This window comes from Oncorhynchus gorbuscha, linkage group LG05 (genome assembly GCF_021184085.1).
Source record: "Oncorhynchus gorbuscha isolate QuinsamMale2020 ecotype Even-year linkage group LG05, OgorEven_v1.0, whole genome shotgun sequence".
Classification (NCBI taxonomy): domain Eukaryota; kingdom Metazoa; phylum Chordata; class Actinopteri; order Salmoniformes; family Salmonidae; genus Oncorhynchus; species Oncorhynchus gorbuscha.
Window position 1 is genome coordinate 81,957,977 of NC_060177.1, and position 21,212 is coordinate 81,979,188.

At 42.0% G+C, this 21,212-nt stretch overlaps 1 protein-coding gene across 10 annotated transcripts in view; it reads right to left on the reverse strand.

The window, feature by feature from the left end:
* The window catches only part of LOC124036573 (potassium channel subfamily T member 1-like), a 164,306-nt gene that overhangs the window by 14,315 nt on the left and 128,779 nt on the right, over window positions 1–21,212 (reverse strand). For all 10 annotated transcript variants that reach the window (XM_046351309.1, XM_046351308.1, XM_046351302.1 and 7 more), the window contains 5 exons: window positions 17,556–17,772; window positions 16,263–16,368; window positions 15,689–15,861; window positions 3,803–3,874; window positions 2,687–2,821 (listed from right to left, as the gene is read on the reverse strand). In XM_046351309.1, the coding sequence (XP_046207265.1) occupies window positions 2,687–2,821; window positions 3,803–3,874; window positions 15,689–15,861; window positions 16,263–16,368; window positions 17,556–17,772 (703 nt within the window). The remainder of the gene's footprint in view (window positions 1–2,686; window positions 2,822–3,802; window positions 3,875–15,688; window positions 15,862–16,262; window positions 16,369–17,555; window positions 17,773–21,212) is intronic.

A 21,212-nucleotide genomic window follows, 5' to 3' on the forward strand; every position in this document is an offset into this window, starting at 1 on the left:
AAGACACTAAGGACAATCACCCACAACAAACTCAAAGAATATGGCTGCCTAAATATGGTTCCCAATCAGAGACAACGATAAACACCTGCCTCTGATTGAGAACCACTCCAGACAGCCATAGACTTTGCTAGATACCCCACTAAGCTACAATCCCAATACCAACACCAAAACCCCAAGACAAAACACACCACAATACAAAAAAACCCATGCCACACCCCGGCCTGACCCAATACATAAAGATAAACACAAAATACTTCGACCAGGGCGTGACAGAACCCACCCCCCCTAAGGTGCGGACTCCCGAACGCACCTCAAAACAATAGGGAGGGTCCGGGTGGGCGTCTGTCCATGGTGGCGGCTCCGGCGCGGGACGTGGACCCCACTCAGTCAATGTCTTAGTCCCCTCTCCTCGCGTCCCTGGATAGTCCACTCTCGCCACCGACCATGGCCTAGTAGTCCTCACCCAGAACCCCACTGGACTGAGGAGCAGATCGGGACTGAAGGACAGCTTGGGACTGAGGCAGCTCGGGACTGAGGGGAAGCTCGGGAGTGAGAGGAAGCTTGGGAGTGAGAGAAAGCTCAGGAGTGAGAGGAAGCTCAGGAGTGAGAGGAAGCTCAGGCAGGTAGATAGATCTACCAGTTCCTGGCTGGCTGGTGGTCTCAGCAGATCCTGGCTGACTGGCAGATCCTGGCTGACTGGTGGATCCTGGCCGACTGGCATATCCTGGCCGACTGGCAGTTCTGGCAGATCTGAAAGAGTCTGGTTGACTGGCAGATCTCGAAGATTCTGGTTGACTGGCAGATCTGGAAGAGTCTGGTTGACTGGCAGATCTGGAAGAGTCTGGTTGACTGGCAGATCTGGAAGATTCTGGCTGACTGGCAGATCTGGAAGAGTCTGGCTGACTGGCGGATCCTGGCAGACTGAAAGATCTGGCTGCTCCATGCTGACTGGCGGCTCTGACTGCTGCACGCTGACTAGCGGCTCTGGCTGCTCCATGTAGGCTGACAGCTCTGGCAGCCTCTTACAGACTAGCAGCTCTGGCGGCTCCGTGCAGACTGGCAGCTCCTTGCAGACTGACAGCTCCATACATACTGACAGCTCCTTGCAGACTGACAGCTCCTTTCAGACTGGCAGCTCCTTGCAGACTGACAGCTCCTTGCAGACTGACAGCTCTGACTGCTCCATGCAGGCTGGCAGCTCTGGCTGCTCCATGCAGGCTGGCAGCACCTTGCAGACTGACAGCTCTGGCTGCTCCATGCAGACTGACAGCTCTGGCTGCTCCATGTAGACTGGCAGCTCTGGCTGCGCTGAACAGGCGGGAGACTCCAGCAGCGCTGTAGAGGAGGAAGGCTCTGGCTGCGCTGAACAGGCGGGAGACTCCGACAGCGCTGGAGAGGCGAGGCGCACTGTAGGCCTGATGCGTGGTGCTGGCACTGGTGGTACTGAACCGAGGACACGCACAGGAAGCCTGGTGCGGGGAGCTGCTACCGGAGGGCTGGGGTGTGGAGGTGGTACTGGATAGACCGGACCGTGCAGGCGCACTGGAGCTCTTGAGCACCGAGCCTGCCCAACCTTACCTGGTTGAATACTCTCGGTCGCCCTGCCAGTGCGGCGAGGTGGAATAGCCCGCACTGGGCTATGCAGGCGAACCGGAGACACCGAGCGCAAGGCTGGTGCCATGTAAGCCGGCCCAATGAGATGCACTGGGGACCAGATGCGTAGAGCCGGCTTCATGACATTTGGCTCGACGCTCAATCTAGCCCGGCCGATACGCGGAGCTGGAATATACCGCACCGGGCTATGCACCCGCACTGGGGACAGGGCATGACACTGATAGATGCTCTGATAGATGCTGTTTAATACAGATTCACCAATGGTTTATTCATTTTACTTTCATGAAAAACAACACCATCATCTAACACTTTCATCTGACTGTCATCTAACACCTTCATCTGACACTTCCATCTGACTGTCATCTAACACCTTCATCTGACACTTCCATCTGACTGTCATCTAACACCTTCATCTGACACTTCCATCTGACTGTCATCTAACACCTTCATCTGACACTTCCATCTGACTGTCATCTAACACTTTCATCTGACTGTCATCTGACTTTCATCTGAGACTTTCATCTGACTCTCATCTAACACTTTAATTTGACTCTCATGTAACACTTTCATCTGACTGTCATCTGACTGTCATCTGACTTTCATCTGAGACTTTCATCTGACTGTCATCTGACTGTCATCTGACTTTCATCTGAGACTTTCATCTGATCTGACTTTCATCTGACTGTCATCTGACTTTCATCTGAGACTTTCATCTGACTCTCATCTAACACTTTAATTTGACTCTCATGTAACACTGTCATCTGACTTTCATCTGAGACTTTCATCTGATACTTCCATCTGAATTTTAAATGACTTTGAATTTCCAGAGTGTATTTCATTGTTTTATGTCAGTTCCATGCTTCAAAAATGATTTTCCCTCTTGAATTTTAAAGACATAGTATTTATAATGATTTACTATACTGCAAGTAGTCCACACTGTGCCGTAATAGGTTACTTGAAATGAAGACCTGCAACCAATCTGTGTGCAGCGCATTTACTGTATATTTACATTTACATTTAAGTCATTTAGCAGACGCTCATTAAACATAGAAGCAGGCATCTGACAGCATACCTGAACATGGTCTGTACGTTGACTATGGTTTTGGCGTCTGCCATATAGTCCTCCTCAGCACTCATGGTGCTCTCCTTGTCCACTACCACCAGGTTATCAGCATAGATGATGCCACACTGCAGAAGATTGTCCAGGCTGCCACAAAGAGAACCCATCATAGCACAACACATCGTGACAAGCTGCCACAAAGAGAAACCAACACAATATATCATATTATGACATTCATTACTTTTACCTGACCTATAATATGTCATTACTGACACTCGTTAATTGCAAATCCCCTGGATAGTAATATACATAATATACAGTGCATTCGGAAAGTATACAGACCCCTTGACTTTTTCCACATTTTGTTAAGTTACAGCCTTATTCTAAAATGGATGAATTAAAACTATTTAACATAAATAGAAAGCAAATAAAAGGTTTTGGACATCCTGTTTCCATTGATCATCCTTGAGATGCACACAGCCAAGACAACGCAGGAGTGGCTTTGGGACAAGTCTCTTAATGTCCTTGAGTGGCTCTGCCAGAGCCCGGACCTGAACCCGATCGAACATCTCTGGTGAGACCTGAAAATAGCTGTGCAGCGATGCTCCCCATCCAACCTGACAGAGTTTGAGAGGATCTGCAGAGAAGAATGGGAGAAACTCCCTAAATACTGGTGTGCCAAGCTTGTAGCATCATACCAAAGAAGACTCGAGGCTGTAATCGCTGCCAAAGGTGCTTCAACAAAGTACTGAGTAAAGGGTCTGAATACTAATATATATATATGATATTTTAAATGTTTTATTTTGAATACATTTGCAACATTTTGTGTTTTTACTTTGTCATTAGGCGATATTGTTTGTAGATTGATTCGGGAAAAACAACAACTTCATAAAACTCAGAATAAGGCTGTAACGTATACTTTCCAAATGCACTGTATAGCTAATTAATGTGTAAATGAGGGAGGCACTGCATAATGTGTAGAATATGTAGAATCTATGCACATATGACTGTAAGTCGATTTGGATAAAAGCGTCCGCTAAATGGCATATATTATTATTATTATTATTAATGTCATTGGGATGTCATTGGAATTCCAGTTCCAGTAACGAAAGAGTAATGAACACCTACTTATCTATTGTTCCGGCCATGAAGTAGACCATTGGGAAACAGCAGATGGCTTCTAGGAAGTGGTTGTCAGGCCTGCAGGAATCACAACATTATATCAATAGGGTGTAGTAGAATTACATCGTTATGTTAATCACATTACTTTTATATTAGAATGTATTCCTATTAGTATTTTCACAATGTCTGTTCTTCTGAAATGAGTCTCTGAGGCTTAACGCTGACAGTCGATTTAAGATGCCTAGGTGATAAAACCTAAATACTGCATTCCAATCCATGATTAGTGTCTGAGTGCAAGACTGCCGGTGCCAGGCAGAACCTCCCTCCAGTTTATTTCTCCCACGTGGCAGATGAATACTGGACTTCATGAATTTAGGGAAGGACCTAGTGTCTTATGTTGCATTAGTATGTTTGTTTAACAAAGTAGTTAAATGACCTAGAGACAGAAACCTGGTGCAATGTAAATGTTGCATGATAGCACAATGTACCTTTGTATAATTTCACAAATCTGTTGTTTGTCACATATTCAGGAGAACATGTCTTAACTATGAAATGCTGTGGCTTAGTTCTGAACTTAGAGTTCTCGGTGATTACCTTAAGGGTGGTTACCGACCAACTCCGTTAGTGTAGTAATTCAATTATAAAGTTGCATTGTTTTGAAGAAATCTAAGCCTCTCTCTTTTGATTAGAATAATTCCATGACAAGGGGCAGGACATAGACAACTGCAACCACACATAAAGTACAGTACATACATACTAATGGGTATTAGACTTTTAGAAGCCTCAGCAAATTTTGCAGACAAACAATTTTCCTTAAAAATAAAAAAAACTACATAATGTCCTAAAATACTGTACATATGCAGCAAATATGTATCCTCTTTTTTGTTTCTATGACAAAATACTGCTTCCTGATAACTCCTCCAGATATGCAATATAGCCTGTTGCCATGGTAACTCCTCGGGAAGTAGATAACTGTATAGTGGGACTAGGATAGATACGCCGCCAGTGTGAAATGTTAGTCTCTGCCCCAGACTATATGGGACTACAGAGCTCCATGGCTTTCTGTTTAGCTACACAAACTTCCCTGGAGAGTCCTCTGAAGTTACTGTAATGAAATCCACACTGAATTATTATAGGCAAAAACATCACACAAACACACACCCCTGAAGCTTCCCAGAGCTCCATTTATCCAACAGAGGCACAGCCAGCAATATGAATAATGAAGAAATGATTTCTCATCCTGCAGCAGTTAAGTTAACTTCAGGCTGCAGCTGTATAATCACGTTACTCTCTCTACAATTACTTAATGTCACTAGATTTCATGCAGCACAACGCTAAATCTTGGCAAAACTTTATATTACAATAACCATCTGAGTGTAATGCATGTAAGTCCTATACCAAGTCCTATAACAATGAATATACCACATCCTATACCAAGTTCTATACCACATTCTATACCCATTATTATACCAAGTCATATACCACATCATATACCAAGTCCTATACCACATCCTATACCACATCCTATACCAAGTCCTATACCAAGTCATATACCACATCATATACCAAATCCTATACCACAGTATATACCAAGACCTATACCACATCATAAACCAAGATCTATACCACATCCTATACCAAGTCCTATACCACATCCTATACCAAGTCCTATACCACGTCCTATACCAAGTTCTATACCACATTCTATACCCATTATTATACCAAGTCATATACCACATCATATACCAAGTCATATACCACATCCTATACCAAGTCCTATACCAAGTCCTATACCAAGTCATATACCACATCATATACCAAATCCTATACCACATCCTATACTAAGTCCTATACCACATCCTATACCACATCATATACCACATCCTATACCAAGTCATATACCACATTCTATACCACATCATATACCAAGGCCTATACCACATCCTATACCACATTCTATACACATTATTATACCACATCCTATACCACATCCTATACTAAGTCCTATACCACATCCTATACCACATCATATACCACATCCTATACCAAGTCATATACCACATTCTATACCACATCATATACCAAGGCCTATACCACATCCTATACCACATTCTATACACATTCTATACCACATCATATACCAAGACCTATACCACATCCTATACCAAGACCTATACCAAGACCTATACCACATCCTATACCACATCATAAACCAAGACCTATACCACATCCTATACCACACCCAATACCAATACCTATACCACATCTTATACCACATCCTATACCAATACCTATACCAGAGCCTATACCACATCCTATACCACATCATAAACCAAGTCCTATACCACATCATATACCAAGTCTATACCACATCATATACCAAGTCCTACACCACATCATATACCAAGTCATATACCAAGTCATATACCACATCCTATACCAAGTCTGATCCCACATCCTATACCACAACCTATACCACCCCCTATACCACATCATATACCAAGGCCTATACCACATCCTATACCAAGGCCTATACCACATCATATACCAAGTCCTATACCAAGTCATATACCACATCCTATACCACATCATATACCAAGTCCTATACCAAGTCATATACCACATCCTATACCACATCATATACCAAGTCCTATACCACATCATATACCAAGACCTATACCACATCATATACCACATCATAAACCAAGACCTATACCACCTCATATACCAAGTCCTATACCACATCATATACCAAGGCCTATACCACATCCTACACCAAGACCTATACCACATCCTATATCAAGACCTATACCACATTATATACCAAGACCTATACCACATCATATACCACATCATAAACCAAGACCTATACCACCTCATATACCAAGTCCTATACCACATCATATACCAAGGCCTATACCACATCCTACACCAAGACCTATACCACATCCTATACCACATCATAAACCAAGAACTATACCACATCCTATACCAAGTCCTATACCACGTCCTATACCAAGTTCTATACCACATTCTATACACATTATTATACCAAGTCATATACCACATCATATACCAAGTCATATACCACATCCTATACCAAGTCCTATACCACATCCTATACCAAGTTCTATACCACATTCTATACACATTATTATACCAAGTCATATACCACATCATATACCAAGTCATATACCACATCCTATACCAAGTCCTATACCACATCCTATACCAAGTCATATACCACATCATATACCAAATCCTATACCACATCCTATACTAAGTCCTATACCACATCCTATACCACATCATATACCACATCCTATACCAAGTCATATACCACATTCTATACCACATCATATACCAAGGCCTATACCACATCCTATACCACATCCTATACCACATCATATACCACATCCTATACCACATCCTATACCACATTCTATACACATTATTATACCACATCATATACCACACCCTATACCAAGTCATATACCACATTCTATACCACATCATATACCAAGGCCTATACCACATCCTATACCAAGACCTATACCAAGTCCTATACCACATCCTATACCACATCATAAACCAAGACCTATACCACATCCTATACCACATCATAAACCAAGACCTATACCACATCATATACCAAGACCTATACCACATCCTATACCAAGACCTATACCAAGACCTATACCACATCCTATACCACATCATAAACCAAGACCTATACCACATCCTATACCACACCCAATACCAATACCTATACCACATCTTATACCACATCCTATACCAATACCTATACCAGAGCCTATACCACATCCTATACCACATCATAAACCAAGTCCTATACCACATCATATACCAAGTCTATACCACATCATATACCAAGTCCTACACCACATCATATACCAAGTCATATACCAAGTCATATACCACATCCTATACCAAGTCTGATCCCACATCCTATACCACAACCTATACCACCCCCTATACCACATCATATACCAAGGCCTATACCACATCCTATACCAAGGCCTATACCACATCATATACCAAGTCCTATACCAAGTCATATACCACATCCTATACCACATCATATACCAAGTCCTATACCAAGTCATATACCACATCCTATACCACATCATATACCAAGTCCTATACCACATCATATACCAAGACCTATACCACATCATATACCACATCATAAACCAAGACCTATACCACCTCATATACCAAGTCCTATACCACATCATATACCAAGGCCTATACCACATCCTACACCAAGACCTATACCACATCCTATATCAAGACCTATACCACATTATATACCAAGACCTATACCACATCATATACCACATCATAAACCAAGACCTATACCACCTCATATACCAAGTCCTATACCACATCATATACCAAGGCCTATACCACATCCTACACCAAGACCTATACCACATCCTATACCACATCATAAACCAAGAACTATACCACATCCTATACCAAGTCCTATACCACGTCCTATACCAAGTTCTATACCACATTCTATACACATTATTATACCAAGTCATATACCACATCATATACCAAGTCATATACCACATCCTATACCAAGTCCTATACCACATCCTATACCAAGTTCTATACCACATTCTATACACATTATTATACCAAGTCATATACCACATCATATACCAAGTCATATACCACATCCTATACCAAGTCCTATACCACATCCTATACCAAGTCATATACCACATCATATACCAAATCCTATACCACATCCTATACTAAGTCCTATACCACATCCTATACCACATCATATACCACATCCTATACCAAGTCATATACCACATTCTATACCACATCATATACCAAGGCCTATACCACATCCTATACCACATCCTATACCACATCATATACCACATCCTATACCACATCCTATACCACATTCTATACACATTATTATACCACATCATATACCACACCCTATACCAAGTCATATACCACATTCTATACCACATCATATACCAAGGCCTATACCACATCCTATACCAAGACCTATACCAAGTCCTATACCACATCCTATACCACATCATAAACCAAGACCTATACCACATCCTATACCACATCATAAACCAAGACCTATACCACATCATATACCAAGACCTATACCACATCCTATACCAAGACCTATACCAAGACCTATACCACATCCTATACCACATCATAAACCAAGACCTATACCACATCCTATACCACACCCAATACCAATACCTATACCACATCTTATACCACATCCTATACCAATACCTATACCAGAGCCTATACCACATCCTATACCACATCATAAACCAAGTCCTATACCACATCATATACCAAGTCTATACCACATCATATACCAAGTCCTACACCACATCATATACCAAGTCATATACCAAGTCATATACCACATCCTATACCAAGTCTGATCCCACATCCTATACCACAACCTATACCACCCCCTATACCACATCATATACCAAGGCCTATACCACATCCTATACCAAGGCCTATACCACATCATATACCAAGTCCTATACCAAGTCATATACCACATCCTATACCACATCATATACCAAGTCCTATACCAAGTCATATACCACATCCTATACCACATCATATACCAAGTCCTATACCACATCATATACCAAGACCTATACCACATCATATACCACATCATAAACCAAGACCTATACCACCTCATATACCAAGTCCTATACCACATCATATACCAAGGCCTATACCACATCCTACACCAAGACCTATACCACATCCTATATCAAGACCTATACCACATTATATACCAAGACCTATACCACATCATATACCACATCATAAACCAAGACCTATACCACCTCATATACCAAGTCCTATACCACATCATATACCAAGGCCTATACCACATCCTACACCAAGACCTATACCACATCCTATACCACATCATAAACCAAGAACTATACCACATCCTATACCAAGTCCTATACCACGTCCTATACCAAGTTCTATACCACATTCTATACACATTATTATACCAAGTCATATACCACATCATATACCAAGTCATATACCACATCCTATACCAAGTCCTATACCACATCCTATACCAAGTTCTATACCACATTCTATACACATTATTATACCAAGTCATATACCACATCATATACCAAGTCATATACCACATCCTATACCAAGTCCTATACCACATCCTATACCAAGTCATATACCACATCATATACCAAATCCTATACCACATCCTATACTAAGTCCTATACCACATCCTATACCACATCATATACCACATCCTATACCAAGTCATATACCACATTCTATACCACATCATATACCAAGGCCTATACCACATCCTATACCACATCCTATACCACATCATATACCACATCCTATACCACATCCTATACCACATTCTATACACATTATTATACCACATCATATACCACACCCTATACCAAGTCATATACCACATTCTATACCACATCATATACCAAGGCCTATACCACATCCTATACCAAGACCTATACCAAGTCCTATACCACATCCTATACCACATCATAAACCAAGACCTATACCACATCCTATACCACATCATAAACCAAGACCTATACCACATCATATACCAAGACCTATACCACATCCTATACCAAGACCTATACCAAGACCTATACCACATCCTATACCACATCATAAACCAAGACCTATACCACATCCTATACCACACCCAATACCAATACCTATACCACATCTTATACCACATCCTATACCAATACCTATACCAGAGCCTATACCACATCCTATACCACATCATAAACCAAGTCCTATACCACATCATATACCAAGTCCTACACCACATCATATACCAAGTCATATACCACATCCTATACCAAGTCTGATCCCACATCCTATACCACAACCTATACCACCCCCTATACCACATCATATACCAAGGCCTATACCACATCCTATACCAAGGCCTATACCACATCATATACCAAGTCCTATACCAAGTCATATACCACATCCTATACCACATCATATACCAAGTCCTATACCAAGTCATATACCACATCCTATACCACATCATATACCAAGGCCTATACCACATCATATACCAAGACCTATACCACATCATATACCACATCATAAACCAAGACCTATACCACCTCATATACCAAGTCCTATACCACATCATATACCAAGGCCTATACCACATCCTACACCAAGACCTATACCACATCCTATATCAAGACCTATACCACATTATATACCAAGACCTATACCACATCATATACCACATCATAAACCAAGACCTATACCACCTCATATACCAAGTCCTATACCACATCATATACCAAGGCCTATACCACATCCTACACCAAGACCTATACCACATCCTATACCACATCATAAACCAAGAACTATACCACATCCTATACCAAGTCCTATACCACGTCCTATACCAAGTTCTATACCACATTCTATACACATTATTATACCAAGTCATATACCACATCATATACCAAGTCATATACCACATCCTATACCAAGTCCTATACCACATCCTATACCAAGTTCTATACCACATTCTATACACATTATTATACCAAGTCATATACCACATCATATACCAAGTCATATACCACATCCTATACCAAGTCCTATACCACATCCTATACCAAGTCATATACCACATCATATACCAAATCCTATACCACATCCTATACTAAGTCCTATACCACATCCTATACCACATCATATACCACATCCTATACCAAGTCATATACCACATTCTATACCACATCATATACCAAGGCCTATACCACATCCTATACCACATCCTATACCACATCATATACCACATCCTATACCACATCCTATACCACATTCTATACACATTATTATACCACATCATATACCACACCCTATACCAAGTCATATACCACATTCTATACCACATCATATACCAAGGCCTATACCACATCCTATACCAAGACCTATACCAAGTCCTATACCACATCCTATACCACATCATAAACCAAGACCTATACCACATCCTATACCACATCATAAACCAAGACCTATACCACATCATATACCAAGACCTATACCACATCCTATACCAAGACCTATACCAAGACCTATACCACATCCTATACCACATCATAAACCAAGACCTATACCACATCCTATACCACACCCAATACCAATACCTATACCACATCTTATACCACATCCTATACCAATACCTATACCAGAGCCTATACCACATCCTATACCACATCATAAACCAAGTCCTATACCACATCATATACCAAGTCTATACCACATCATATACCAAGTCCTACACCACATCATATACCAAGTCATATACCAAGTCATATACCACATCCTATACCAAGTCTGATCCCACATCCTATACCACAACCTATACCACCCCCTATACCACATCATATACCAAGGCCTATACCACATCCTATACCAAGGCCTATACCACATCATATACCAAGTCCTATACCAAGTCATATACCACATCCTATACCACATCATATACCAAGTCCTATACCAAGTCATATACCACATCCTATACCACATCATATACCAAGTCCTATACCACATCATATACCAAGACCTATACCACATCATATACCACATCATAAACCAAGACCTATACCACCTCATATACCAAGTCCTATACCACATCATATACCAAGGCCTATACCACATCCTACACCAAGACCTATACCACATCCTATATCAAGACCTATACCACATTATATACCAAGACCTATACCACATCATATACCACATCATAAACCAAGACCTATACCACCTCATATACCAAGTCCTATACCACATCATATACCAAGGCCTATACCACATCCTATACCAAGACCTATACCACATCCTATACCACATCATAAACCAAGAACTATACCACATCCTATACCAAATCCTATACCACATCATAAACCACATCCTATACCACATCCTATACCACCACCTATACCACATCCTATACCAATACCTATACCACATCATGTACCACATCATATACCAAGTCCTATACAACATCCTATACCAAGTCCTATACCACATCATATACCAAGGCCTATACCACATCCTATACCAAGACCTATACCACATCCTATACCACATCATAAACCAAGAACTATACCACATCCTATACCAAATCCTATACCACATCATAAACCACATCCTATACCACATCCTATACCACCACCTATACCACATCCTATACCAATACCTATACCACATCATGTACCACATCATATACCAAGTCCTATACAACATCCTATACCAAGTACTATACCACATCATATACCACAACCTATACCAAGTCCTATACCACGTCATATACCACATCATATACCAAGTCCTATACCACATCATATACCAAGTCCTATACCACATCATATACCACAACCTATACCAAGTCCTATACCACGTTCTATACCACATCATATACCAAGTCCTATACTAAGTCATATACCAAGTCCTATACCAAGTCCTATACCAAGTCATATACCAAGTCATATACCAAGACCTATACCAAGTGCTATACCACATCCTATACCACATCATAAACCAAGACCTATACCACATCCTATACCACATCATAAACCAAGACCTATACCACATCATATACCAAGACCTATACCACATCCTATACCAAGACCTATACCAAGACCTATACCACATCCTATACCACATCATAAACCAAGACCTATACCAAGTCCTATACCACACCCAATACCAATACCTATACCACATCTTATACCACATCCTATACCAATACCTATACCAGAGCCTATACCACATCCTATACCACATCATAAACCAAGTCCTATACCACATCATATACCAAGTCTATACCACATCATATGCCAAGTCCTACACCACATCATATACCAAGTCATATACCAAGTCATATACCACATCATATACCAAGACCTATGCCACATCCTATACCACATCCTATACCAAGTCTGATCCCACATCCTATACCACAACCTATACCACATCATATACCAAGGCCTATACCACATCCTATACCAAGTCCTATACCACATCATATACCAAGTCCTATACCAAGTCATATACCACATCCTATACCACATCATATACCAAGTCCTATACCAAGTCATATACCACATCCTATACCACATCATATACCAAGTCCTATACCACATCATATACCAAGACCTATACCACATCATATACCACATCATAAACCAAGACCTATACCACCTCATATACCAAGTCCTATACCACATCATATACCAAGGCCTATACCACATCCTACACCAAGACCTATACCACATCCTATATCAAGACCTATACCACATTATATACCAAGACCTATACCACATCATATACCACATCATAAACCAAGACCTATACCACCTCATATACCAAGTCCTATACCACATCATATACCAAGGCCTATACCACATCCTACACCAAGACCTATACCACATCCTATACCACATCATAAACCAAGAACTATACCACATCCTATACCAAATCCTATACCACATCATAAACCACATCCTATACCACATCCTATACCACCACCTATACCACATCCTATACCAATACCTATACCACATCATGTACCACATCATATACCAAGTCCTATACAACATCCTATACCAAGTACTATACCACATCATATACCACAACCTATACCAAGTCCTATACCACGTCATATACCACATCATATACCAAGTCCTATACCACATCATATACCAAGTCCTATACCACATCATATACCACAACCTATACCAAGTCCTATACCACGTCCTATACCACATCATATACCAAGTCCTATACCAAGTCCTATACCAAGTCATATACCAAGTCATATACCACATCATATACCAAGTCCTATACCACATCATATGCCAAGTCCTATACCAAGTCCTATACCACATCATATACCAAGTCCTATACTACATCATATACTAAGTCATATAACACATCCTATACCAAGTCCTATACTAAGTCCTATACCAAGTCATATACCAAGTCCTATACCAAGGCCTATACCAAGTCATATACCAAGTCATATACCAAGTCCTATACCACATCATATGCCAAGCCCTATACCAAGTCCTATACCACATCCTATACCAAGTCCTATACCACGTCATATACCAAGTCATATACCACATCATATACCAAGTCCTATACCACATCATATGCCAAGTCCTATACCAAGTCCTATACCACATCATATACCAAGTCCTATACTACATCATATACCAAGTCATATAACACATCCTATACCAAGTCCTATACTAAGTCCTATACCAAGTCATATACCACATCATATACCAAGGCCTATACCACATCATATACCAAGACCTATACCAAGTCATATACCAATTCCTATACCAAGTCATATACCACATCCTATACCAAGACCTATACCACATCACATACCACATCCTATACCAAGTCATATACCACATCATATACCAAGTCCTATACCACATCATATACCAAGACCTATACCAAGTCATATACCAATTCCTATACCAAGTCATATACCACATCCTATACCAAGACCTATACCAAGTCATATACCACATCCTATACCAAGACCTATACCACATCACATACCAAGACCTATACCACTTCATACACCACGTCATATACCACTTCATACACCACGTCATTACACACAGGTGGATACATGATATGTTATCTAAAACCATTATAAAGAGGCACAGACCAGTCATGTTTGTTGCTTATGGGGTAACCTCACCCTCAAGCTATTGCGCCCAGTGCAGTCCGGTGCGTGAAACTACTTACGGGTAGTCTAATAGCAGAACGATAGGGTTGAGCTCTTTCCTGGGGCGGTAGTAGGCCCGCAGAGGGACGATGAAGTTATAGAGGCCGTTCCCTGCCATCTCTGCAGATACTATGATCAGCTTGTTCTTAAAACCATAGGCCTTGGCATCCTCAAAACTGTTGTGCCTGCAACCCTGGATGTCATGGAAAGTTAGCCAAAAGGTCATTATGTTTCAGGTTTGTTATAATGATTTAAATGTTTGTCAGTGTTACTGAGTGAAGTCTAAGGCAAGTTTTTTGTCCATAAACATATGATATTCCATGAACTATTGTGACAACACTAAACAGTTAGGTTTGTCTGCTGTATTCTATTATTCAAAGATACATACACTTTCTATTCATACAGTCAAGTTTACAAGCTAATGTACAATACCATTGTTAAGACATGGTACAACTAACACAGCTAAACACAATATAATATAATAAATAGCTGTCTTTGGAACAAGACTGTGTGGCTTAATAATTACTACATGAGAGAACAAAACCAAGTTTGTTTGTCAACTATAGACTTCATTACATCCTTGTCTCTACTCACCTTGTCCAGACGAAGGCAGCAGAACGAGGCTTTCTGGGGTAAGAGATGGCACAGGGTTGGAGAGCTGCCAATGTAGGGCGAGTTGGGAGGATATCCTTTCACAAAACTGAGTTGAAAAATGTAAAAGAACAACAAATACACACACTTTCAGTCAGAGAGACTTTAGAAGAGGCAATGAACCAAAAACTTTACCGACAAGGCAATCTATTGAATAATGTTTCAATGTCAATCATTGACACCATCTATTTGTCATTGTGTCATTGACACAGCTATTTGTGTCAGTGTAAAGTATTGCACACATGTTGAAGGTTAACACAAAGGATTGATGGATTGTTCCATACAGTATCGAGACCGAGTGTAGCCTTTTCTCAAAGGCTTGTTTATCATGACCACACAGGGGCACTGTGGGACTTCAAGAGATGACTGTATGGCTCATGACCAGAACACAATATAAAATTCTCTCTCTCTCTCTTTCTCTCTCTCTCTCTCTCTCTCTCTCTCTCTCTCTCTCTCTCTCTCTCTCTCTCTCTCTCTCTCTCTCTCTCTCTCTCTCTCTCTCTCTCTCTCTCCCTCCCTCCCTCCCTCCCTCCCTCCCTCCCTCCCCTCCCTCCCTCCCTCCCTCTCTCTCCTCTCTCTCTCTCTCTCTCTCTCTCTCTCTCTCTCTCTCTCTCTCTCTCTCTCTCTCTGTCTCTCTCTCTGTCTCTCTGTCTCTCTCTCTCTCTCTCTCTCTCTCTCTCTCTCTGTCTCTCTCTCTCTCTCTCTGTCTCTCTCTCTCTCTCTCTCTCTCTCTCTCTCTCTCTCTCTCTCTCTGTCTCTCTCTCTCTCTCTCTCTCTCTCTCTCTCTCTCTCTCTCTCTGTCTCTCTCTCTCTCTCTCTCTGTCTCTCTCTCTCTCTCTCTACCACAGTGTGTTACTTATGTAACGGTTGTCTAAGGGCTTCAATGGCATTGAAAGATGTAAAGAAAGGGGGAAAGAAATAGAGTGAGAGAGAGAAAATAAGAAAGAAAGGATCCACTCTAACCCCCCCACACATCTTCTCTTTCCTTTGGTGATGGAATGGATAGAGTAGCTGTATGACTCAACATTGAGCTGAACAGACGTTATAAAAGCCGACTAGACATTATCATATTGACTGTCAGTTAATAATGAAAACAATCATTCTAGCTACAGCCCAGCCATAAGCCATGGCCTGTAGCGTTGAAACCAGTGAGGGCTGATACACCATTTCGGAAACACAGCCCAAGCCCTTCCAACTTCCCTTTGCCCTCCTCGACATCTCTGATTGGACACTCACTCGGACACCGACGAGCTCTCCTCGTCTGATTGGTTGGTTTCGTCCTCTGATTGGTCACTGAGCAGGTCGCAGGGCAGGATGGAGGAGGAGTCAGCGATCTCCAAGACGGGGGCGATGCTGGGCCGTCTGCTTCCAGACCCGTTCTCTGTGGGCAGGGTCAGCTTGCTGCTGTCCTCTGGGGGGTCCGTCGGGTTCTGGAGGTCCATGGCGACCGTCCCTGAAAGAGGTGGTTGAATGGTTGGTAAAGATAGTTGGTCAGTACAATGGGGCGGTAGTGTGATGGAATTGGGCACCACTGATAGATAGATTAGTTGTTGTAATTGTTTACAGAAACCTTAAGTTGATATACTATGATTTCCTATGAATACTCTATACTCTATAGTGCAGTGTAAGCACATTTTATGTTGCCTTGCCTTGCCTATGTTGCCTTGCACGATTCATTATCTAATCATCTTTTCGCGTGAAATGAACCAGCACAGCTGACGTGCTAACTGCACTGTCATTGTTTCTGGTTGAATTAGTGAAGTCACTTAGTATTTTGTCCTTGCCCAAAGCAGCACACTCATCCATCAAACTCATGTGTCCTCGATGCACTGAATTTTATTAGACTTTACAGACGAATGTCCTCAATGTTATCTATTCAACACTATCCGATCTACCCCCCATCTAGTTGAACAAAAATTACATGTATCCATATAAGACAGCTGTACTATACAGTACCTGGACAAAGAGCAGTTGAATACAACATGTTTTTAATAGATTGTGTCAACTGAATGAATGTCCTTGAGTTTATTGTCCTCGTGATAAATTACATATTCTAAAGCCTTCAATCCATTTCGATGTGTCTACCTTGTATCTCCTTTCTGAAAGGTTAAACATCGGACATATCTTAGTCTTGTTGTACTGGGAAGTAGCAGCATCCAACGCAAGTACAAGTACAGTTTTTGATAAACAGAACTAAAACTATGTGCAAAAAGCAAAGAACTGATGAACAGCAAATCACAGGAGGTTGGTGGCACCTTAATTGGGGAGGACGGGCTTGTGATAATGTCTGGAGCGGAATAGCTGGAATGGCATCAAATACAGCAAACACATGGTTTGATGCCATTCCATTGGCTCCGTTCCAGCCATAATTATGAGCCGTCCTCCCCTCAGCAGCCTCCACTGCAACACATTTATGGAAAACATCAACCTATACCAATACAACAGAACAACAGTGTTGACAGAAATCCTTCTCCAACTACACTACGGTGTTGCCTTACAACAGAACAACAGTGTTGACAGAAATCCTTCTCCAACTACACTACGGTGTTGCCTTACAACAGAACAACTGTGTTGACAGAAATCCTTCTCCAACTACACTACGGTGTTGCCTTACAACAGGACAACTGTGTTGACAGAAATCCTTCTCCAACTACACTACGGTGTTGCCTTACAACAGAACAACAGTGTTGACAGAAATCCTTCTCCAACTACACTACGGTGTTGCCTTACAACAGGACAATTCAATAGTAGCAACATGCACAAACTTACCATACGAAGTGGCCTGATCAACTTTAACACGTCGTAGCAAAACAACAACAACAAAAACAACAACAACAACAGAAACCAAGTCAACCCAGAAAAGGAAAAAAAAAACAATAGTCAGACAAGAACACATGCATGAAGTCACAAGCATACAAAACAACCATCACCACCAACATGTCTATTGGCAACATTGCACTGTGAAAGGTAGCATTGCACTGTGAAAGGTAACATTGCACTGTGAAAGGTAGCATTGCACTGTGAAAGGTAGCATTGCACTGTGAAAGGTAGCATTGCACTGTGAAAGGTAACATTGCACTGTGAAAGGTAGCATTGCACTGTGAAAGGTAGCATTGCACTGTGAAAGGTAGCATTGCACTGTGAAAGGTAACATTGCACTGTGAAAGGTAGCATTGCACTGTGAAAGGTAACATTGCACTGTGAAAGGTAGCATTGCACTGTGAAAGGTAGCATTGCACTGTGAAAGGTAGCATTGCACTGTGAAAGGTAACATTGCACTGTGAAAGGTAGCATTGCACTGTGAAAGGTAGCATTGCACTGTGAAAGGTAGCATTGCACTGTGAAAGGTAACATTGCACTGTGAAAGGTAGCATTGCACTGTGAAAGGTTGCATTGCACTGTGAAAGGTACATTGCACTGTGAAAGGTAGCGTTGCACTGTGAAAGGTAGCATTGCACTGTGAAAGGAAGTATTGCACTGTGAAAGGTAACATTGCACTGTGAAAGGTAGCATTGCACTGTGAAAGGTAGCATTGCACTGTGAAAGGTAGCATTGCACTGTGAAAGGTAACATTGCACTGTGAAAGGTTGCATTGCACTGTGAAAGGTACATTGCACTGTGAAAGGTAGCGTTGCACTGTGAAAGGTAGCGTTGCACTGTGAAAGGGAGTATTGCACTGTGAAAGGTAGCATTGCACTGTGCAAGGAAGTATTGCACTGCGAAAGGTTGCATTGCACTGTGAAAGTTAGCAAATATATAGCAGTGACAAGTGAAGAATCCCCCCTCGCCCCCATTCTCTCACGCCCTTGCAACACTGGGCTCACTCCTCTGATTTTCCCTCCCTCCGTCTGATCTTTATAAGACTCTGACATCCCTCCCTTTTATAAGACTCAGCCATTCCTCCTCCCTCCCTCCCTTTTATAAGACTCGGCCATTCCTCCTCCCTCTCTCCCTTTTATAAGACTCGGCCATTCCTCCTCCCTCCCTTCCTCCCTTTTATAAGACTCGGCCATTCCTCCTCCCTCCCTTCCTCCCTTTTATAAGACTCGGCCATTCCTCCTCCCTCCCTCCCTCCCTTTTATAAGACTCGGCCATTCCTCCTCCCTCCCTTCCTCCCTTTTATAAGACTCAGCCATCCCTCCCTCCCTCCCTCCCTCCCTCCCTCCCTCCCTCCCTCCCTCCCTCCCTCCCTCCCTCCCTCCCTCCCTCCCTCCCTCCCTCCCTCCCTCCCTCCCCCTCCCTTTTATAAGACTCGGCCATTCCTCCTCCCTCCCTTCCTCCCTGATCTTTATAAGACTCGGCCATTCCTCCTCACTCCCTCCCTCCCTCCCTTCCTCCCTGATCTTTATAAGACTCGGCCATTCCTCCTCACTCCCTCCCTCCCTTCCTCCCTGATCTTTATAAGACTAGGCCATTCCTCCTCACTCCCTCCCTCCCTTCCTCCCTGATCTTTATAAGACTCGGCCATTCCTCCTCACTCCCTCCCTCCCTTCCTCCCTGATCTTTATAAGACTCGGCCATTCCTCCTCACTCCCTCCCTCCCTTCCTCCCTGATCTTTATAAGACTCAGCCATTCCTCCTCACTCCCTTCCTCCCTGACTTTTATAGGACTCGGCCATTCCTCCTCACCCCCTCCCTCCCTGATCTTTATAAGACTCGGCCATTCCTCCTCCCTCCCTCCCTTCCTCCCTGATCTTTATAAGACTCGGCCATTCCTCCTCCCTCCCTCCCTTCCTCCTTGATCTTTATAAGACTCGGCCATTCTTCATTACTCCCTACTCGACTCTCATTCTGCATTAGGCTGACCAGTGTTGGGGAAGCTACTCTGAAAATATAGTTTACCAAGCTACCAATTACTTTACACTGGGATAAGTTAACCTACACTAAAGCTAC